General features: G+C 40.1%; 1 protein-coding gene across 1 annotated transcript in view; it reads right to left on the bottom strand.

Annotated features, from left to right (window-relative positions):
- Positions 1-115: 115 nt before the first annotated feature.
- The window catches only part of THOC1 (THO complex subunit 1), a 24,182-nt gene continuing 335 nt past the window's right edge, over positions 116-23,962 (bottom strand). Inside the window, exons 3-21 of the mRNA XM_075213390.1 lie at positions 23,842-23,902; positions 23,199-23,265; positions 18,292-18,410; positions 17,343-17,391; positions 16,019-16,114; positions 15,153-15,235; positions 14,999-15,072; positions 14,539-14,647; positions 14,128-14,259; positions 13,791-13,891; positions 10,739-10,805; positions 10,602-10,652; positions 10,451-10,521; positions 10,235-10,330; positions 9,744-9,809; positions 9,094-9,177; positions 2,044-2,191; positions 1,301-1,388; positions 116-589 (exon numbers count right to left, since the gene is read on the bottom strand). Coding sequence (XP_075069491.1) covers positions 294-589; positions 1,301-1,388; positions 2,044-2,191; positions 9,094-9,177; positions 9,744-9,809; positions 10,235-10,330; positions 10,451-10,521; positions 10,602-10,652; positions 10,739-10,805; positions 13,791-13,891; positions 14,128-14,259; positions 14,539-14,647; positions 14,999-15,072; positions 15,153-15,235; positions 16,019-16,114; positions 17,343-17,391; positions 18,292-18,410; positions 23,199-23,265; positions 23,842-23,902 — 1,858 coding nt within the window. The 3' untranslated portion in view covers positions 116-293. The remainder of the gene's footprint in view (positions 590-1,300; positions 1,389-2,043; positions 2,192-9,093; positions 9,178-9,743; positions 9,810-10,234; positions 10,331-10,450; positions 10,522-10,601; positions 10,653-10,738; positions 10,806-13,790; positions 13,892-14,127; positions 14,260-14,538; positions 14,648-14,998; positions 15,073-15,152; positions 15,236-16,018; positions 16,115-17,342; positions 17,392-18,291; positions 18,411-23,198; positions 23,266-23,841; positions 23,903-23,962) is intronic.

Raw genomic sequence — 23,962 nt, 5'->3', positions numbered from 1 at the left:
CCGAATAAAATGTTTCTAAGTAAAAGTATTTAAAAAAAAAAAAAAAGATTCAAAAAACACCCAAATATGATAAATTGCATGTATTCAAAAATAAATATATTAATAGTGCGACAAGTGTGGGGAGATTCTTTATTATGTTCCTGTGAACCCATGAACAGTATTTTAATTAAAAAAAAATATTCACCCTACAAAATTATCTACACTGCCTGAAGCAAGAAAACTGCATTGTGTTGCCAGTAAGGAATTACCTAAATTCCCCTCAGTCGTCTCAGAACATGCAGATCCAAGTGGTCTTATGACCCATTCTCTGTGTCATTGGTCAAGCTTTCTGCAAGCTCGCTTAGCTGAGCTTGATTTAAAGCAATTATCAGATGCTCAGCTGTTGCGTTAACTCCCTCTCGGTCTTGCCAAGCGACGAGCAGAAGTTTGGCCCTCATCTTTACATCCTCGCTGTCAGATTCAATTGCGTTAATGTTCAACTCTTTCATCTCTAAGTGAGGGGCTAGTGTCTTCCACTGCTCTCCCAGTTTGTTGGCAAGTGACTCAATCAGCTCACCGGTGACTAGCTTCTGTTGCAGGATCTCTGGACCTGGAATATTATTCAAGGTGTATAGTTTTACTTTAAAATAAAAAAAATAAAAAAAAATCTCTAGATCTATGTAAATCTCCACAAAAACAAAGCAGTCAAAGAGGAAAAAAAAACAACATTAAAATAAAAACATTTGATGTCTATATGTATACCCAAGCACAGTTTTTAGAGCTAAAATCAGTTAAATCATCATAAAACAATGTTTTAGATGAATCTTTTGATCTAGTCATACAGTGGTGTAAGCTGTCACTGTAAGAGTGACGCATCACATTTATGTTTAAAGTGGATGAAACAATAAGTGCCTAAACTCCTACTCCCACCTACTATACCCAATGTCTCGCAGTGTCCCCCCAATGATAGGAAAGAGAAACAAAGGTGCAAATTACACCCATTTCTGTATTATTGGTGGATTGTACTTCTTTATTTATGAAGTGTCAACATATTCTTTAGTGCATATGTCGAGAGATTGACCTGTTATGACTAAGAAAAATATTTGAGACTTCCATACATGCTACTCACTGTTGTTATTCATATTACATTCTGAAACTATGATATCTGAATATTAGACATAGAATGACCTATTAAAATCTAGAACACTTGGACACTGCTTGTTATTACTATAATGGAATACTAAGGAGAACAAAAAAGTGACTAAGAATATCTGGAACCAGAAATGTAACAAAATGAAATAAGAGGTGTACAAATACTTACTTTCATTGTTTTCCTTTAATAAAGATTCATTATCTTCATCATCTTCTTCCACTTCATCTTCTACTGTTTTTATTTCTTCTGATGGGGGCTAAAAATATAAGGTGTTAATTATTACGGTGCAAACTATTTTATTATTTGCTGTATGTATACATGTTATAAACTCCCATCACATAAATTAAATGCAGTGTCTAGGACAGTGGCTTGTCTAAGAACCAAATCTATGATTTCCACCAAGTGGCTCCAGCAGACTTCTTTGTCTCATATGAGATCAGAGAATATTCAGAATTCATATGCAGTTTTTTAATCAAAATATTCTAAAATTGTTTCCAGGTGCATTCGAGACAACAGTTTTGTCTGGACTCTCTCACATCATCCTGGTAGTTATTACTTATTTACTAATAGAGCTTTGTTGAAAAATTACTTATCTTTATGATATATACACACACTATATATATATATATATATATTATAATATATATACACACACACATCTGAAAGCTAACACAGTTTTGACACATCAAAGATGCTGAAGATGCTGATTTGTGTGCAATATTGCACACAAGTGTTTCTTCTGGAATACCACAGGAGCAGATTGTTTCTAACCGTAAAACAAAGCTCTGCTGAGCTCCATATAAAATGGCTGTCCCACACTTTCCCCCCTTAATTAAGGAAAATGTTACATGTGGAAATTAAACTTTTGTTGTAGTGATATGCGATAAACAATGTTGGAAAACTTTACTTACAGGTAATTCTTTAGCCAGCTTGATAACCATGTTCTCTAGGTATTCTGGCAAACTTCTAAACTGTTGGTTGGTAGGTTGGAAAAAGTGGGGACTTCTACGAGCCAATAATCTTAGTGCTCTCCAGCCATAATTAGAGTTGTTCACCACTCTGAAAATAAATAGTCACTTATCACTCAAACAGTAAACTAGTGAAAATGTTATATATTTTTTTTACTCAACATTAAAATCTCAACATTGTAGTTCACTAGGTAACACACACCATGGGTATATAGGGCATTCCATTACACATCTCAAAACTGAGCCTGTAATTATTAAATCCCCAGTAAATCTCCTTCATTCCTCATAATATTGCTTTGGTGAGAGTCCCTCCTGTGAATTAATCGATTGCCCTTAATGGTGTTTTCTGGTCAGGAAAGGATAACAACAAATTTGGAAAATTAAAAGGCTGCAAAAAATAGATAAAAATGGGTAGTCGATAGGTGAAACAAGAATTTCAAAACGCAGAGAATGCATTATAGAGGAGAACTTCGCTGGCTCCATGGACACAAGAAGAGTTTTTTTTATGCCATTTCTTTTTGTGTTATGTAGGATTTAAGACAGAGATAATAGTGTGTAGATGCTCTAGTTATAGACAAACCTATGATGACTCTTGAAGAAATCGGTGTAATGAGCATTCCTGGCCTCAAAACAATATAGCAACTACTTCACATACCACTTCAGTTTATAGCTAAACATTCATGAAAACTCTTTGCAATCTGACAAAAGCTTATTTCCATTAAATAGAAAAAAAGAGGAGTTTTATACTTCCGATAAATCCTGCTAAACACTACTACCACGGACTGTATGAGGGGAGCGCAGAGATGGCACTTAACTAGTTATCTTGCTTAATGTAACATGCTGACAGACGCCTCCCCTCTGCAACTCCTCAGTTCAATTTTAAAGTCACAAAGGAAGGGGAATCAAAAATCCAAAAGACCACACAGCAGAAGAGGGGGTATGCAGTGTCCCCCAGATGGAATCAGAGAAACGGATTTATCATAAGTATAAAAATCCTCTTTTCTCTTTCATCCTATCTTGGGGAGACTGCATCCATGGGGAAGTCCTAAAGTAGCCCCTCTAAGGGAGGGACCGCTCTTGCAAGTAAAGCACTATGGCCAAAACTGGCATCCGTGGACTCAAAGACATTGAATTAATTTGGTGAAAGTATGGACCGAGGACCAGATGGGTGTCCTGCAAAGCTGGTCAGCCGAGTCCCCATTTCATGCTGCCCAAGAAGCCCCCACTGAATGTGTGGAGTGAGCAGCAATGCGATATGGGCACAGGCCGGTTAGCACTGACCTAAGCCTGCTTGATGTTTGAAGTAAGCCATCTGGCAATAGTCTGTTTTTAAGCTGGCCATCCCCGTTTATGGGGATCAAACAAGACAAATAAAGAATCTATGCACCATATTTGGGACGTCCACCGGACATAAATGGGTTAGGTCCTGAAGATGCCGCCACCTCTTTGAATACAGGAACCATGATTTCTTGATTTATGTGCAAATCTGAAACCACTTGGTTGAAAGGAAGGAATCGTACGGAGTAACACCCAGTCATCGTGAAAGGGCTCCCCAGCTCTGACACTCTGGGAGCCGACGCAATGGCCAGCAGGAATGCCACCTTACATGTCAAGAAGCAAAAATATGATGACTGTAAGGGTTTAAAGGGTGAACCTTGAAGCATATTGAGCACCAGGTTCAGATCCCAAGATGCAGTGGGCGGGATATATGGTGGCATGTACGCAAGGCGAAGGTTGAAGAACACAGAGATGGCCGAAACCTTAACTTTTAGAGAGCCCAGGCAGAGGCCTGCATCTAGGCCATCCTGGAGGAAGGCGAGGAAGCGGGACAAACGAAAGGAAGCCGTGTGGCAGGCCCAACTCTCACACCACCTAATGTAGGTGCGCCAGATGCGGTGGTAAATGTGAGCAGAAACAGGTTTACGAGCCCAAAGCAGGGTGTTCACATTCCTGGAAGAGAATCCTCTGGACCACCAGAGGCTGGCTTCACAAGCCATGCTGTTAAAACCAACAGAGACTGGCTCTGATGTAGGAAGGGCCCTTGGAGGAGGTCACTTCGAAGTGGCAGGCAATGTCCTTGAGCCACCGCCACGAACAGTATGTCTGCAAACCAGACTCGGCGTGGCCAAGTGGGAGCCACCAGTATCACTGAAAGTCCCTCCTTGCTTGACTGGGGATAGGGGGGGCAGGCACCCCACCTGGAAATCCCAGGGCATGGTCATGACATCGACGGCCACTGCCAGGAGGTCCCTGGTCCCAAGCAGAAATTGAATAACAACTGGTTGTATCAATGCCATGAGGTCCAGGTTCGGGAGACCCCACCTGAGGACCAGCGTCTGGAAGACCTCTGGATGAAGCGACTATTCCCCCAGCATTACCGCGTGTCAACTTAGGTAGTCAGCCTCCCAGTTCTGGACTCCTGGGATGAATACTGCCAAAACTGAGGGGACGTGTAGCTCCACCCAGGCCAAGAGTTGAGCTGCCTAATGATATAGGCCACAGCCGTGGCACTGTCCGATTGTAGACGGACAGGGGACCCCTAAAGAATGGTCTTGGCCCTGTCATGACTAGCAGGTAACCGAGGCCTACTTATGGTATTTGCATCGCTAAACTAGGAGGCGCCGAGTCTAAACTTTCAGAATCAGAGAGCGAAAGAAGAGGAATTTGCGGACCGATGTCGCTTGTTCCTTGACAGTGGAGGTCTTGGCAAGTCCAAGGATGTGAACCATGTGGGCTCTCCTAATGGTGGGCCTGGGACAGAGAGGGAGGATGACGGACCAGCCGGGCCCAAATCAACAATCTCAGCGGTCACTGGTACTTGGACCACTGTGGGAGGATCTACTGCTACCAAGGTGAAGGGGAGAACTGCGGCAACCGCTGGTATCTCCGCCGGGCCGAGAGAGTAGCTGAACTAGTGTCGCAAAAGACTACGCCAGTGAAGCTGCCCACACTGGTTCCTCTGCTAGTGGTGTGCACTTGTTTGGGCCTGTGCGCCCTGGCCCCCATATCACAGTCAATACAAAGCACCCCCTGGGTACTCTTGTCCACTCGGTAACTTAACTTTACATTTTGAACAACTGAAGTACTTTGCTTATGGTGTCTTTCCCTTATCAGACATTTTCTGAATGGGAATCGTGTCACAGAGTACAGAATGCAAGTACAGACAGTCACACAAGATACAGGCTTGATTTTGTTAATAGGGTACTAATTAATCTATGACCGGCAGTCAAAAATAGCACAATACCTTTATGTGTTATATGTAATACATTTTTTTGAGTAGAATTCTATAAAATATTCTACTTGCACAAAATACAGTTACTAATATACCCGTTAGTTAGAATACAGTGACTATACAAGTATAGAAATATATAATGATCTGGTACTTAGCCTTCACAAGTCTGGTACAGTACAGCAGTAGAGGAGCCTGTCAGTAGCTTAGTTCCAGTATGAGCCTGGGGAGTGTCTACTGTTCTTTTCCCGGGCAGTCTATGCACCCTAGGAAGATTCTATGAATTGCCAGAGGTGGGGGACCTCTTTTACTGTAGCTTCGCCGCCTGTTAAATGCGTGAATGGATGCCCCTGTTCCTGTGGCTGCTTATAATTCTAAGCCTGCAACAATTTCTTGTCTGTGCTCATTTTTATAACATAATCTATGTGCGATACCTCTATCCCCCCCTCCTTTCCTGAGGAGTGGACTTAGTAACATCCTGGGAAGATGGCGGCCGTCAGTGTGACAGCGGCTTCAATAAACCACCTGTCAGCACTGAAAACCGCTGGTGCCGTCAGCGAGAGCTGGCTGGCTCTCACCTGGTGATAGTTGTAACGCATACTGCAAGGAGTGTGTTACATCTTCTTAATAGTGCACACTACCATTAGCTACAAAAAAGCAAATAAAATAAATGAAAATACCTTGCTAGCATTAAAAGCAAGTCCAGCTCCTTGGGCACTTAAACTAAACTGAGGAGCTAGAGGGGATTGCAGAGGGGAGGGGTCTGTCAGCATGTTACATTAAATAAGTTAACTAGTTAAGTGCCAACTCCACATTCCCCTCATACAACCCATGGTAGCAGTGTCCACCAGATAGGATGAAAGAGAAATTGCATGTATTTTAGCCTAGAATATAACAACTCAGCCGTACAATTACACGTCCTAAAGAGAATATAATTTTTAACAGCATAACATTCAAACTTTCTAGACATAAAATGTGGTCAACTCAATGGATAACTAGCATTCTTATTATTATAGCAAGACAATTATCCATCTGATCTCCAAATTGCATAGACAGAAACAGCAAGGTCAAAGTATAGATTTGGTCTCACTATGGTAGCCTGTGTAAATGTAAAGTGTTGGACAGGCTGATGTGAAGTACAGCATGTTAGCATCAGCACAACACCACCTATAATAGATTAAGTAGGACAGACCCTCTCATCAGTATGAATTACTAATGTTACATCTTATTCACCTTGGAGAAAAACACCAATTCCTGCTTTCGCCTCTATTTCAATTGTTACATGTATCATAAAGGGTTCCTGAAAGTTGTTTTTCTTTAAATGCAAGATAAAAGACTCTCCAGTTTACATGTTACGTTTCCTGGCATAAGGTGGCTGTGATGCCTTTTCAGTAGTGTTGGACTACAATTTGGAAAGTCAGTGATAAAAATAGTGTACACTCCCCTCTACCCATAAGAATGCCCTATACGCGGACGATGTTCTGCTCAATATCACTAATCCCAAAACGTCGGTACCCCCCCCTCCTAGAGGAACTAGATCTCTATGGATATTTCTCGGGCTACAAGATCAATCCAGATAAGACGGAGGTTCTAGACTTTAATATATCAGCTACAGACAAGTTATTATTAGAACGCTCCTTCCCTTTTCACTGGGGTCGCCGCAAAATTAAATACTTGGGTGTTTCTATCACAAAGCACTATCGACATCTATTTCAAGCCAATTTTCCTCACCTACTCGATCAAATCAAAATAGACCTTACATCGTGGTCACAGCTCTATATCTCCTGGCTTGGACGCATTAATGCCGTCAAAATGAATATCCTCCCTAGGCTGCTCTACTTCTTTCAGACTCTCCCCATCCGCATACCGCCATATGTTTTTAAATTCCTACAATTCCATGTCTCCAGATTTGTCTGGTCGGGCAGACGACCCCGGGTCCGACTTAAGGTTCTTCAGAGGTCCCCGCGGGGGGGGGGGGGGGGGGAGGTCTGGGGATTCCTGATTTTCAAAGATACTACCTCTCCGCCCAACTCGCTCAGTGTGTCCTATGGTCTGGTCGGACGGAAGCCAGAGTTTGGTCTAAAATTGAGGCAGAGGGTCTGGGACTGCTTTCTTTATCCTCTCTCCTATGGGTCCCGAGGCCTCGTCGCCCCAAACGTCTGTTATCTCACCCAATAGTCTCACACACATTATCCATCTGGGACTCATCATCCCAAAAATTTGCCTTATCTCCCCATCCCTCTCCGGTTGTTCCGCTATTCAACTCTCCGGAATTTCCTCCCGGACTGCATCAGAATTCCAGCCATGGTATTCGCAGGGAGTCATCTACCGCAATCATTTATCCACCTCAGTAACTTTTCCTCAGTTTTCTGAAATTCAATTACAGATCCACATTCCCTCAAAGCACTTTTATCAGTTCTTGCAACTTCGCCATTTCCATAGTGTTGCTAAAGATCGCCTGCTAGCCCGACCTCTCTCCACCTTCGAAGCCCTCTGTCAACACCAATCTTCAACCAAAGGTCTGATATCAATGCTTTACCACGAACTTGTTTCCTCTTCTTCTTCTCTTAGACCCCCCCATGAACTAACCTGGGAACGGGACCTTGGTGAAGAGCTACTGGATGAGGAATGGTCTGAAATTTACGAGAACGCCGCCTCTAGTTCCATCTGCGTAAGAATTAAAGAGAATGTTTATAAGATGCTTTATCAGTGGTACTATGTGCCCTCGCGTCTTTGCAAAATCCATCCTAATACATCTGATCGGTGCTGGCGAGGGTGCTCCCATGAAGGCACATTTCTCCACATATGGTGGTCGTGCCCAAAATTGACAGGCTTCTGGATCCAGATAAGAGGCCTGATTAATTCAATTCTCCTGGTGGATATTCCCCTGGAGCCAAAAATTTTTCTTCTCCCTATGGGGGCTCCCTCGGCATCCCGACATGAGAACAAATTGATTAGACATATTGTTTCGGCAGCTACCTGCCAAATAGCGGCAGACTGGCGTTCGCAATCCCCTCCTTCCATGCAGTCCATAATCAACAGAATTTGGCAGATTGAACGGATGGAATACATGACCAGTATTATCCGAAACTCCTCCGGAGCCTTCTCCAGGGGTTGGGACCCATGGTTATCCTTCTTCCAGGCATGCCCACCCTTTATTTAACTCCGCTTTAAAACCTCATTCTTCTTGGATCTTTTTCCAACTAACAATGGATCTAGTCACTCACTCCTTCCCTTCTCTCCTCTTTTTCATTTCTCTCTCCTTACCTCCTCTATGTTTTCTCTCTCTTTCTTCCTCTTTCTAAAAAACCTTAGGTTATCTGTCATTACTAAAATTGTTAGACTGGTTGACTTAGTATCCTCTTATGTTTTATGCTGGTGGCTGATATTGTTTCCTCCTGTATACTTATGTTATCAGTATGCAATTTGTCATTTGTCCTATGCGGTTCTCATGACCTTGCAAAAATAAAACGTTTATAAAAAAAAATAAAAAATAGTGTACACTGTGGATATATATGCAGCATCTACTATTTATATAAAGGAGGACACAGAAGATAACATCAAGTGTTGTCCTGAGCTAGTGTAGCTACTTGCTAAGAACTTTTGTACTATGGAGTAATATTTGATCACAAATGCATTTCTAACTCAGGTATTATATTCTATGACCAAGAATAACATTCAGCTGAATAGTTTAACTGGTATATGGTTGTCTATTGCAGTTTTTGGCATAAAGATATAAACAAGATTTAAAGTCTAGAGCATACTTGTATTCCTTCTCAACCATGTTTTCAGGATCAGCTTGTTCAATTGCTTCTTCAAAGAACTGTTCCAATGTTGGCATAAACTCCCTACAACATAAAAAACAGTATGGAAAAGGTGAGGTTTAGTTTTGGAGTGGAGGAGGCCAATTTTTGCAGAAGTACCCTGTGTCTCCTATGGGTGGAAATGAATCCCATTAGTAGGACCATGTCAGTCTCCTTTCCCCTTTACCTAGCCTCTGTCTATTTTAACTACTCACATCATTTTGCTTTTGAAGAGGATGAGAACAGCAGTGCCAATTGTTTGTTTTTTCTCTCCTACTGCAATGGCCAGGATGGGTCTCTTCTCCAGTGTATACCATTGATTTCCATATTTGAGGCTTAGACCTCCAAGTTATGTTACTGTAAAATGCCTTCTTCACAAATCCCTTCACTCCTCCAATCCCAATCCCATACTTCCCGTTCACTCAGTAATATTCACTAACCACAGGTGAACAATGCAGTGTACTCTACCTACATACAACTACTACTACTGCAATCTCCGAGAACCACCACTATTATGCAATGTCCTGGTAAGGTAGGTCTTAGGAGCAGTACTAGGTCAATGCCATAGACAAAGAAGATCCTGAACAAGTCAGTGGTATGTCCCAGCTCACCTGGTCTCGGACTTGCATGCTTCAATGTTGTCAGGACATAGATTCCAGAGCCGTGTTAATTCTTCACTGAAAAGACAGATTCAAGTTATGAAAACAGGCAATTTATTCATCTTTGGGGTGACATTTCACAACTAATATTACCAAAAGGAAAAACAGGCACTTTCAGTGCCATATTTTAGTCCAAAAAGACCACTTTAGGACCATCTACAATTAGGCTCATTATCAATAGCACCACACGTACTGCTACAGGGATTATCAACTTTCGATTAGTCAATAATTAACAAAAGATACAGTTACGTTAAAGGAACAGAAGATTAAAATCTAATGGGAAGAGTAAAATCAGACATAATGGAACAGGCAATATTTAACAAGCAGGAAAGTTAGTAATATAAACACTGCATAGAGCAAACAGGCAGTATAACTGCATAAGCTGTAAGGTTTGAGATGTATAGATTAAGAATAAAAAAAAATTGAGAACATAAAAATCTTACTTTCCCATTAAGATCTTTTTGTTTGAACCTTTGCCTAGAAAGTCCTCAGGGGCTGGTCGTTTTCTTGCTACTTTCAGTGGTTTATTGTCCGGTTGTCTTTATAAAAAAAAATTGAATATATAAAACAAAAATGTCTATGCATATAGATATACCGTAGATCACAACATTCACTGAAGAACTAGCTGCTCATTATTAAAATTATGCAAAAGTGCTTACCTCTCTTTCACAAAACTCGGACATCCTTCATTTTTCCATGAATTCCAGTTTTCTTCTGTGCTAAGTATGTGCTGAAAAAGGTTTCACAAGGTAAGGTCAATAATGTGGTCCATCTATTGACAACAGTACAGTGCTATGTAGTAAAACTTACCTCCACCATTTTTGAAAACTTGTCCCCAGTGGGAGGTGTTTCACAAAGTAACTACGATAAAGCAGAGAAGAGGGTCTACCTTGGGTCTCACAAATAAACACAAGTACATTACAGTAACATCCTGTGTGTGTACAAACCTGATGAACAAGTTTGGTGGTATCCTCAATCCAGAAAGACTGCTCATCTAGCAAGACATAATTCGAGCTGAAAAATAGAAACAGCCATACACAAACGTGAGTTGCTTTTATATCGTGCATAAAGGTTTATGCCGTGCTGTGCACAGAATGTTACCGACAAACAGACAGACAGACAGTCTCCCCCTTCAACTAGGCTGGGGGGGTTTTGTGCTTGATATACAGGAACTAAAGGGATTTGTTCAAGACTACAAGGACCATAAGTGATCTCCAGCAGGAATCAATGTTATATTTTAACCAACGAAATCTTAGCAGGATAGGTTTTCTTTACATATTGGCAATTAGCCACCAGACTATATAAATAAAACATCTCCTGCAGCGTGTGCAGGATGTGAGGGAAAGGGCACCTGGCCGTCCAGGTGGGCTACCAGCAGGCCATTCCCCCACAATTTGGCATCTGGTCCCAGTCTTTGGGGTTACCCAGGATATTCAGCTCCTCATGTTGTGACAGTACATCTGCACTGCTGTGGGTCCTTCCTTGCTTGTTGATAATATGAAAGGCATAAATCTCAAGCACAAACCTCTAGTGTAACTGTCAACAATAGAGTTTAATTTAGACCACCCGTGCTGGCACACTCACCAGGGCCTGTTTTAAGGGCTGGAATGCCATCTCACAAGTAGGCATCAAGTCCACCACCTTGGGAAGTGTTTTTCTGGCGAGGTCTTTCAGGCACCTGCTTATGATGCTAAAGTTGGGGACAAATGTTCCCCTAAGCCCCATGAATGCTAGAATCTGTTGCTTGGTTGTGTGCTGGGGCCAGTCTCAAGTTGCCTCTACAGTCCCTGGTTCTGGCCTAAAACTTCTTCATCCCATAAGATGTCCAGGTACTGCGACCTCCGACATCCCCATTGGCACTGGTCTAGCCTTATTATTACACCTGTCCCCAGAATCTTTACTCACCGTCTCAAATCTCTAAGCCATTCTTCCTGCAGTGGTCCCACACTCCATATTATTTACCATTTGACTTTTTGCTATAGAAGTATCTTAGTCCCTTCAGTAACTTACTGCCATGCCACACTCCATTGGTCTAACGGTTGTGTCACCTCCACTGGTCAGGCAACCTGGGCTTCAGGATTCATATTAAGGTACACAAGTACTTAGGTGACTGATCTTCCTGCAGCCCTAACATTTTATTTTCCAGCCTGGGCCCGTCAGACAGCTTCCAGGTATAAGGTGGACGAGGGGATGGCTAGAAGCACCTGGGTGTGTGGGTACCAACTTGTGGGGGGCAGAAGGGAGGTGTTCTGTTTGTATGGTCTGGTGCTTCTGCCAGTGTACTGGTCTGCCAATCAGGCAGCCTCTTTTGTTAAAGATTCCTGTTTTAGCATAGATTCCTTCATGTCTGGTGCCCACCAGCGTTTAAACTGTTCTCTGCATAACAAGTCCATTACCTCAATCCAATCATAGTCAGCAGGTTAGTCCATTCATCAAAAGGAGTATAGGGTGAGTTTCACCTTAGTCACAGTCGCAATACTCTGAGTCTAACAGGTTATGTTCTGCACATGTCCTTATTACCTGCCTCATCTTATGATGCTGAAGAGAAAATGTCAATGCCTAGTTCCTGGTATTTGGCCTTGAGCTGGTCCGTGGTCACGTTGGTGAATTTGAACATTATGTGCATCCCCCGGGGTGACTCTGCGCTCCTGAACTGCTCTTTGATAAGCTGCATGGAATTCTCGCACCAGTTAAATCTGTGACAGCATGGACTTAATCTGGCACCCGGTCAGGAAAGTTGATTTTTACAGATTTTTCTTGGGGTTCCTCTTACCATCAGTAAAATGCTGTTATGGACCATTCTTACTGGTGCTACTTGGCCACCACACACACTGTGTCAACTACGCACCAACGCTGTGACCCCAGTTGAAGGGGAATAGTCACTGCCTCCACCAAGCTCCTTCACTGGCACCTGGAACTACGTGTTGCAGCATCTGTTTGCTTGTGATTTGACGGCATCCTCCGGACTACTTATTATGGAACAAAACTGCTTGGTAGCGCGTGCACAGCATTCACTCAGGATGCTGTGTTCAACACAGGACAGCTGGGCAATAGCAGAGTCTTAACTGTTATAATTGGTCATAGAAATTTGCAGGTATTAGCATTTTGCAGTGCAGGACCATTAAGAATACAGATATAACTCATAAAAGGTTTGTTACACATTACATCCACTTTAAAGTAGTAGATGCTATACATACACACTTTAACATGGAGCATTTCTGGACTTTTTATACAATATTGGGGCACAACGGTGTTGCACTGTTTTTACACATAGAATTGCAGGGAGTAATTCAACCAGTCACTTTAACTAATCCAGGTTGATTCATTTATTATGCATGTGAATCAGCCTGGGCCCTGTTCTCACAAACACTGTACTCCATTACGAGGGTTGTGTGCCCCCCACCACCCGTTCATGCAACGACAAGGCGAGATTTATCTTTAGATCAAAGAACCAGACTACTTCTAGGAGTTGGGTCGTTGAGATCTCACTGAAACTGGCTGTTGTGCTTTTCTTTGTAGAGCCTCCAGGGACCAGTGCACCATCATGATTCATTAGAAGTGCTTCAGGAAAGGATTCCTAAGCTGGGCCACATGGGAAATAGGGTTGCAGCAGCCTGAAATGGCCAGGCCCCTTCACACACGTGCTCCTGCGAGACTCATTAGAACCCATCGTGGAGCTTCTATGGGGCTCCCGACACTGCATCCTCCCATTCCTCTCACTTTGGAGCGGGGTAGTCAGCATAAACACCGTCAGGACCAGCCCAAACTGGTCTACCAGGGTTGAGTCTTCTTACTTTTAAAACATACATTTTCTAATTTTACCATTGAAAAAACATTTTCCAAAAATTACATAGATTCTTACATTAATATATACCAGGCACACTGACCCAGCAATACAATTCAATATGCACTTTAAATAAAACATATACCGCAGAACACACACACTTAGCTGGTATATAGGACACAGAGATATATATGGGCTACCAATAAAAATATTACCTTTTAAACTTAACTTGACCTTTCAAGTACTGGAACAATATAAGGTACTGCAGCAAAATATGGCGGCGAAAGTTGCTGTCGCTCAGCTGTAAGTCCATTAACTAATAAGCAAAAAATACATAATTTACAGTTAAACAAATATCAATATTATTTTTGTTTATATGAGCCACATCTACAGAAACGTTTGTAAAAATTCTGAAATGCTGTAATTTATGAAAGCAGTCAAAGGACACTATTGTGGTGCGAATCAGGCAATGCAGCACAAATAAAACTTGTTTGATCTACAAGACATGACCTTAATGTAAGGCTTTAGTGGGGAAATGGAATTGGACATTACCTTCTCACTTGTCAGGAACTTTGCAAAGTACACATGTTCACCTCCAGATCTCAGCTCTTCAATTTTTTTCCGTGATGCTTGAGTATCATCTAGCTTGTAACTCTTAAATACGGTCAGAACTTCTTCGGAGTACTAAAGGAAGGGGAAATGGTTATGAAATGTTGAGCTGAAACCGGACTATAATAATAGTAATAGCTTGGGGAGTTTGACAGCTGGGGGGCAGGGTGCAGACAACTTTTGCATTTTTTATTCTTATGTTTTGACATGTGTCATTCTAGTAATAAGAATGTTTTTAGAAAAAAATAAAAAATGGTATTATATTACTAACTGTGTCTGGAGTGAAACTTTAACATAAAATATTAGTATAATCTGCCTACAATACTGATATCTGTCTAAAAGGGATAGGTTTACCTTCAAGAAGGTTTTCCAGGAATTCTTGTCATAGCACTGTACAGGATTCCTGAAGTAGTCTTGTAGAGCCCAGAATTTTCTATACAGATTGTAATCTATGGGGATTGAACTGAGAATGAAAATAAAACATAAAGCCCAGTTAAAGGAGTACTGTAAAGTTCTAGAACAAATAGTCACATAAAAGCAATTTAATACACTTTAGTTATTCCTAATCCTACAACTAAGATATAAATAAATTAGGAAAGCTTCCCTGTCATTGGCTTGAGGTTTAAAGCAAATTATGCATTTTGTTTACATGGGAGATTTTAAAATGGTAATAGAGATGAAACCAACAAATGCAATGTTCACATTAGTGGAAGGCATGACCAAATTTATAGGTAAAGCACAAGCCTATAAGTATAATCACCAGGTATATGAAAATAAAGTTTAAATATGTTAAGATAGACATAAGCATACTTACGAACTGTTAGGGGGTTCATCGTCTCCCATTTCTCCTTCCTCAATCTCCATTCCATCATCCCTATCCTCCACTTGCTGTAAATAAAAATAAAAATCCAATATTATAGAAAGAAAAGCGTATATTTACAAGACAGTGTTCATTAAACAACACTTACTTTCTGTCCCAGAGTGCTCTCCTGCTCATTGACATTAAATACTGTGACATTCTCCAAATTAAACTGACTCTGCAAATTCAAACCTGTAAAACAAGAGAACACATTATGGAAGAGTACTGTACATAGTCTATAACTAAACAGTATCTAATTATGTTGAACACAGAACTACCATAAATATTTACTGAATACTTTTTGAGATGCCAACTTTAGAGAATGGCAACCTATTGTTACACATTATCTTATAAACAGTCGGCTTACCAGTTAAATCCCATTGTAGATTACTATTGATATCCTTACTTTTAATTATGACTCCCCTGATAGTGGGATTTGCACTAACTATTAATATACAAATGGCTTTTCCTGTGATGACAATTTAAGACAGCACTGTGCACGCATTTCAGTTTGCAGCAGCATTACGGTTGTGGCTCAGATTCTTTAGATTTGTTACTAGTATTGCTCATACAGCTGTCTGCATTTACATATTGAATGCAATGCATAATAGCAGATATAGTTTCATGCTTGCTTGCTTATAGATTACAGCTAGCTGTAACATATTTCTTTATTGTGAATGATCAGATATGTGGGAGATATAACACAAGTGCTTAGAAGGAGCAAACAACAAGTGAAAAGTAACCCGCCTTAAAACCTACATACACACACACACACACACACACACACACACAGTAAAGGCAACAGGCACGCTCCATGTAGAAAATGATTAATAAAAAGACCACCATAGGTTCTTATGAACGACATTTATCACAGACTTTTATACATACAAAAGGTTTATTAATATTACATCCATAATAAAATGAGCCAAACTTTCATACAATATCCCCTTTAATAAATGCTGATTTGAACCTCACCAGACTTTTCAGAGAGTGGAAACAAGCGAGCAAGAAACAGTTGAATTCTTCCACAGAACACAGTATTTTGCGATTTAGAGAGTCTTCTTAAAAGGTCTGAAAAACAAATTGCAAGCATTTTAAATCAACACCCATCAATTTTATATTAATACCTTCATATATTACAACAAATATAGGAACTATAAAATGATCACTAAATCAAGATAAAAAAAAGACAGGATCCAAATGCATGGATTGTACAGCATTATATTGAAATAATATGTAACGTTACATAGCTCCAAATACAGCTATATATTTCCCCATTAGGAGAACTTTATATACTATAAAGTTAAGTTTTCAGGCAAACCTCATGAAACACTTGTGATTATTATATATAGAAGGCATATACAGTTGTACTACTAGAAATCAGACATTCCTGAAGTGAAAATCAGGCAAGAGAATTAAAAGAAAATTTACATGGCTTAAAGCACAAAAAGGTAGCATTATCCTTTGGAAGAGGCGTTGGATGTAACAATATTTTCAGCCTTAATTGTGGCACATGGATGAAGTGCAGAATATACTGTAAAGGAGTTCTCCATTTATTGCAAATGTATTCTCACTTATCAAAACAAGGGTTCTATCATTGTAGTAAGAACCATTGTTGTTTGCATCATGAAATAGAAATATATATATATATATATATATATATATATATATATATATATATATATATATATATAGAATTTTTTTCCCCTCACTGTTTTATATGGAGGAATACAGGTGTTAGGAAAATGCTCTCTTAAAAACAGAATTTTCAGGTTAAAAGGTTAACAGTGGGTAGATTACAGGGTGCTACAGTAAACACCTGAGACTGATCTGAGCCACACCCATATGATTCTTGCTGACAACAGGGCCCGAATAAAAACCTTTCCACTGTGTACTATACCTATCCCTGTTCGTTAGCACTTTATTCGGCTATTTTTCTCTACTGTAGCTTTTGCAAATATTGTTTTTACTTGTATATAAAAAACATGTTAACATTAGAAAATACAATAATATGATACTGTGTAGAAGGCAAAATAATTAACATTATATTTTAACATCTATTATATTTAATTTTACACAGCAAATGTGAAAATCCTACTTTGAGGATACTACCATTTAAAGGTAGATAGTGATGTATGTAAGTGAATTCCCTTCATAGCTTGCCCCAGAAATTATTTAACAAAATAACCCCCTCAAAGTACAATTTACAATTTCATTTCACATAAAAAGAAAAAGCCCTAGAGACTATTGGTATCATAGGCTTACTTATGGACATTCAGTTTACTAACATAAACCTTACCATTACACATCCTTAGCAAGTAGTTTTTTCCAGCTGAATAAAATGTACTCTGTAAATAGAAAACAGAGATCAGACAGATAATCTATTGTATATTACAAACTTCAGCTTCACCAGGATTATACAGACTACTGGCTATTGGTGCTATTTTCCCAGGAATCTGAGAGCCCCCTGAATAGATTGTATTTCCAGGTGAGAGCAGAGAACAGGAGTTGCACTGAATATGGCAGGGAGGTGGTCTTTTCCTTTGGCTTTGCTATCATATAATCTAAGTGGTCATTGAGGGGTTAAAAGAAGAACACATCTGTATAGCAACCAGGTTCCACTCTAGTGGGGGGGGGGGGTGGATGTTTGTGGAGAGAGGGGGCTAACCGGGCTCTGCTCACTGGTGCTGTGTGTGTGTGTGGTGTAAATCAGGCTCTCCTCAATAGTAATAAGATGGGGCTAGGGGATGATGGGGCTTACCCAGACCCAGACGAGGGTGTACTCCTTTTGTCTTCTACATGAAAATTTGCACAATTAAGAGCAAATCAGCGCTCAGCTTTAGATACAGGGAGAGAGGGTTTGGAGTGGTGTAGCTAAGGGGCATATTTCATTAACGAAAACTCCACTAAGTGCCAGCAAAAATTGTGTTATCCAACATGTCTGAAAATGATAACCAACGGCAGTAATACTAAAACAGAATGGAGCTAGGGATGGATGGTTTTATTTGCTCCGAAATCCATAATTACATCTACTGTTAAGAAGAAACAGATATTGTTTAAACAGAGAAATATAATTGGGAAAGCACAAAAATAAATATTCACAGTTACTTATAACCTCACTGGGGTGTAAATGTGTAGATGTCAACAGGGGGAATGCTTGTGGGACATTAGTATTATGGTGGAGTGCTTGGTTTATATTTTCTAATTATGGTGCATGAACTACATAGAAAATAAACATTTTTACTTACAGATTTCCATGTTCCAACATTTTTCTCCACAAAAGTGAATATTCTATCGCAGTGGTCCAAGGGAAGACAATCAAGGACATCTCCCAGGAGCACAAAGGGTGTGGTAGCTGTGCAAACACCTTATATGAAAGAAGTATGTACAGGTCATGTTAAGTGAGGCGTCAAATGGTCACATTCAGCAAGCAAAATTGTTATCTTGTATCATACACAAGTGTGTTCTCTCTCACCGGAGAGTAACAATAAAATAATACTATGTTTCACTCATAATACTTGTTTCGGCCTTCCAAAAAAGCACCAAGCATCCAAAATATGTACAGGGGTGGAAAAATAACGTGGCATTCAGGAGCCAGTCAGCCAAATCTAGGAGCCAGAAGGATTTTTAGGGAGTCAGACAAGATGTGTGTCCATTGACATTAAGATGAACGATTCCCAAGAGTTGGCCAGCAGTAATGTTGATATCTATATTGGCTACCTAGATGTGGGATTTCTCCAATCCTGGTGCATTCATGGAATTTCCAATACATATTATTGATATCTTTTTCACATCTCCTTCATATGCAATAGATGGCACACTGTCCCTTTATTCCAGGCAACAGATTAAAGAAAGCACTTTTGCACAATTTAATTGACAAGAGTTTATGCTGACAAGTCCGAGGAGGCCATATATTGTTTTCAGAAATCAGCGTACTTTAAAGCACAGCCTGCTCTGTATTTGCACAGTCAATAACAAGAAAAAGCAAATATGTGCAATTTTTTTTCAATTTCATTTATCAACAAATTTCTCTATGTAAACACACTGCAAGAAATGTCTAGGGACTGGAGCAAATAATCCCCAAAATATTTCTGAAAAAGTGATGCAACCATTAGTCTTGAACAAAATCAAATGTTGAGTGACTGACTGCTTTTCTCCTATCCTACTGATTAAGGCGTTTCCAGGACATGAAATCCGAATGAAGTCCGACTTTAACCACATCTGCAATACTCATGGTGATGTAAAGCCGTCAGATCCAAATGGCCTCACTGGCCAATGTATGGCAGCTTTACTGCCGTTGTAATAATCATAAGCTAGTTCTACATATGGGGAAAGGATTCTAGATCATTGGATAAAGCTAAAATTACCCAAAATACAGGTAAATTAACTCTATATTCTATTAAAAAAATACCAACACTTTAACCTGTAGTTTACCACCTATTTTGGTTATAAGCAGACTGTCTCATTGTGAAAACAATCACCAAAATCTGTACTGCAATAATGTTTACTTACCATTACAATACAAAATCTAACTATACTAAAATATATATGTACGTGTACCAGCACATAGGTTTACCACCAATTGCATCATTCACATAATGAATGTATGAACTTTGCTTTATATAGAAGATGTGTTGTTTCATCAGTGCGACAAGAGCCTCATATAACTACTCTACGATTGGGGAACACTGCTCCTTCCACTTTCCCATTCTGCTTTCCACAAGATCGGCACAATCATGTAGTGAGCTACTTTGTGCAGCTGGGAATATTCAGATAGGTTAGCTACAAATTATACACAAATGGGAAAAACGGACCAGCAGGAGATAAAGGTTGAAGAAAGGTACTCGCACTCTATTCAAGTGTGCCTTATATAAAAAGAACTTCAAGAATAGTTAAATATCTTAAAAATGTACTTCTAGTTTTAAATCAGATGTCCCAGCTTTCATATTTACCATAACATATAGGTTACTTAAGACATAAAGGACCAATAAACATAAAATCCAACCACAAATATGAAAGGAAAACTGTGATTCTAGATTAAAGCCCTTTCTCCAAGGCTATAGGGAGGGGGAACAGGTATTAAGTCATGCTGGAAAATATAGGACTGCTTCTCCTCCCTGTAACTCCCTCTATTCTCCTGCCCTATCTTAGTGCACAACTGGAGGAGCAAGCGAACTAGAAAAAGAGCAGACTAATTCAGAGAAACACATTTCTGTATTTGTCTGTGTCCCCTCCTTTGTCATCTTTTCTTCTTCAGCAGCGTGTGTGTGGTGGTGGTGGTGGGGGCAGAATGTGGGATGTCACAAGGCCAGACTCAATGGGAGGACAGGAATGACTAGGCATGAACAGGAATCTAGAGGACCCTTCCTACGAAAGGCAGACATGTCCACTTTATAAAAAGTGGAAAAGGCATATGGGGTTTGCCAGCTTGGCTGTTCTGCAAATTTGGTCAGCCAACATACCATGACGTGCTGCCCAAAAAAGAACCTCTGCTTTGGTCTAATGTGTGACAGCCCTGACTGAGAAGAGGCACTGCATCTCTTCCTACGGCCTTCCTAAAATACAAACAGCTAACCAAGTGACAGAACTCCTGAGCTCTGGTTAAATAGAGCCACAAACAATGCACCACATCCAAGGAATTAAGTACAGCCTCCTTGGAATTAGCAGAGGGTACACATATGGTAGCTTCTAGTGGAAATGAAAAACACAAAAAACCTTAGGTTGGAACAAGGGAACTTTACTATGGTATGGCTAGCTATGGTGACCCATCAGAAAGAGCTGACAATCTATGTCTAGCCAACACAACAGCTTGAAGGAAAAGAGCTTCTGAGTGAAAACCAGGGACAACAAAGCAGCTCACAGGGAGCACCATGTCGGCACTTAAAACCAAGAAAAATTAAAATACAAAAACACACAGGGCAGAAACATGCACCTCGATACATTTTTTTTTCCATTCAGACCCAGGTTTTTCCACCTCAGGTAGAAAACGCCATTACTCACAGCAGGCCAATTAGATTTCCAAACTGTACGATGGACACGGGAAAAACAAGGCTTCTGTGTCTGCAAACTGACTTCTCTGCCCTTGAGGAGAGACATCAAGGTGGTCAAAGCTAGGTATCTGGGCGTATTCGTTGAGTAGATCATAAAAACTGCTCATCCTAGGAGACTGGCATCCATAAAAGTGCTTGCCACATGGTAACTGAGAAGGGTCTCCATGCTGTTATCTTCCACAGAGACTAACCACCTTGTGCCCAACAGATCTATTCCATAAATATAGAAGTGCATTTTGAATGTAGCACATGAGGAATTGTCTGAATGGCTCTGCTTCCACAACACAGACCATGGTCCCATCGTATAGTATTGGATGGCAATGCATTGGTGGCCCAAAAGTGGACATATTAGCTCCTGGAGAGAGTCCTTTTTTCTGAGGGAGAAACCTATGTCAAAAGAGATGCTCAAAAACATCAAGGTCGACAGTTAATAATAAAGTTGTGTAACTCCATTAGCAGGATTGTAAACTGGAGGTGGTGAATAGCCAACTTCTTAGATCTAGCCTTAATCAGAATATCGTCCAGATTCTGAACAATCAAGGCCCCTTGTTGACACAGAAGCACCACCATAGAGAGCATGAACTTGGTGAGGACCCACCAAAAAGGGTCTCCCAAAACATGAAGTGAGCTCTCTAAAAAGCAATGCTGAGGAAGCACTGGTGGTCCTTCCATATGAAAATATGAAGGTAGACATCCTTGATTTACAGAGTTGACAGAAATTCCCCTTTTCTCATGACTTGAATCACTTACTGAAGCAAATCCATCTTAAATCACTCTCCAGAAGAAATCTGTTGAAGGTCTTCAAATCCAAGACAAGTGGAGAGGGACAGTCCAGTTTGGGCAACAGAAATAGATTGGTGCTATTAAAAAAAACAACAAAAAACAAACAAAACCTGATCCTTTTGATAACCTGTCCCAGGAGAGATGATCACAGCAACCAACAGCTTTTGAATGGTCAAGTGAAAAGCAAATACTGTAATCTAGGTCTCTAAACCAGCAAAATGAAGAAAGGGTTCAAATGGAGCTCTGACAAGGATAGAGGATATCCCATAATTATGATGCTAACTAAGAACTCCAAAGAGCAAAAGCTGTTCTTGCAGTGAAAGTTGGCTTTATTTATTTTTATCTTGAGTAAAGAACCCTTCCTGTATGTAGTGTACCTCCTTATATTCTCCAATTTCAGCTCTGTTGTGACCAGGACAGGAGGACTGCTGATGCTGCAGGGTGTGCAACAGCATCCAACTCCTCCTCATCATAGCTGGCAAATGGTCCAGAGGACCCACAGCCGAGTCCGGAGACAGAGGTCAGAGCAAGGCACTCCAAAAATCGAAATAGACAAATGGAAGAGGTGAAGATCTCCCTCTGCCACATTGCAGTGGATAACGGAGACTGTTCCTCAACAGTGTAAATACAAGAACAAAAAAGAAATAAGGGCAAGAGTTGCCCTACACCCACCTTCTATGCAGAACACTGGGAAAAGAAATGAGGATGGAGCAGAGTGAGTAGGTTTTTATTTCCCAGTGACTTTCCCTACAAAACGTAGAACAGCGTTTCCTAAACCCAGGCCTCAGGGACCCTTAACAGAGCAGGTTTTCCAGGTCGCAAGCGAAATAATTAGTAAAACCTTTGGATCTTTCAAAATGTGTCAGTCAGTAATCAATACACCTGTGCTCCAGTTAAGAAATATGGTAAACATGCACTGTTATGGGTCTCTGAGGACTGGGTTTGGGAAACACTGAGGTAGAGCATAACTCCAGCCTTAACTGGAAAAGCCTGAAAAAAAAAAACACTGAGGGCTTTCCCAGTGTTCTTGGTTAAAACAGAAAAAGGCCCCCAAAAAAAAACCACACTGCTTCTCAATGCAGATGTTATGGGTGTCCCCCCCCCCACATATATACATTATATATACACACACACATATATATATATATATATATATATATATATATATATAATTTTTTCTACCTAACTCATCTATCCGGAAGTTGCTTTAATGTACATGATTTTGTTGCAATTGAGTCATAAAAACATCACCACTGTGCGAAGGATACCTTAGCAAAAACATTCAAATATTTTCATATATATTGTATAATTGAAGTCCTCACCTTCTGTAACTCCATGGATGGCAAGTGAAATAATTGCAAGACAATTCTCACAAGACACTTTGTTTATCTGCATTAACACAAGAAAACACTGGTTAAAAAAAAATAATTTACAAAATAATAGAAACAACTCCAATAGAAACAATAAAAAAAATGTTTTATTGTTATTTGCCATATATTAGAAATTAAGATATAACTATGGCTATTGTGGCAATTGATGTGTAAATCATCATCTTGCCACTTATATTATTACTATCGTTTGAGTGGCAATTCTATTATCATTTTGTGTGAATTTTTATGTTTTGATATGTTTTATATATGTGAATAAATTGCTTTTTTAACTATGTGGATGGTGAAACAATATTTTAAATCTTTTTAGGTATTGCAACTACATGATTAACTAACAAATACTGTACCTTATATCCAAAGTAAAAACTGCACTGTGACAAAAACAGGATGCTGCACTGAAAAAGCCAGGTTGGTGGATAGAGATGCCAAGACTACAGTGCAAAGGGGGCAGAGCAAGACTTACCCCAGCCATTAATGCAATTGTGTTAAAGAATAAAAAATCGGCTTTGACGTTAAGGGGACATACAAATAAACATTCTATAAACTATTATTATACTAACTTCAATAGCTAACTTACTATTTCCTCCTCTAGAACAACTCTAAAGACTTGGTCAAGGGTCAGCTTCTTCTCATTTTCACTGCAAAACAAAATGGTGAAATATGTTGTGGAAAGGGAGAGTATCAGGATACTATTGTCA

This window comes from Mixophyes fleayi, chromosome 5, assembly GCF_038048845.1.
Source record: "Mixophyes fleayi isolate aMixFle1 chromosome 5, aMixFle1.hap1, whole genome shotgun sequence".
Classification (NCBI taxonomy): domain Eukaryota; kingdom Metazoa; phylum Chordata; class Amphibia; order Anura; family Limnodynastidae; genus Mixophyes; species Mixophyes fleayi.
Note: the sequence above shows the minus strand (reverse complement) of the source record. Positions and strands in the feature narration are given on the sequence as shown.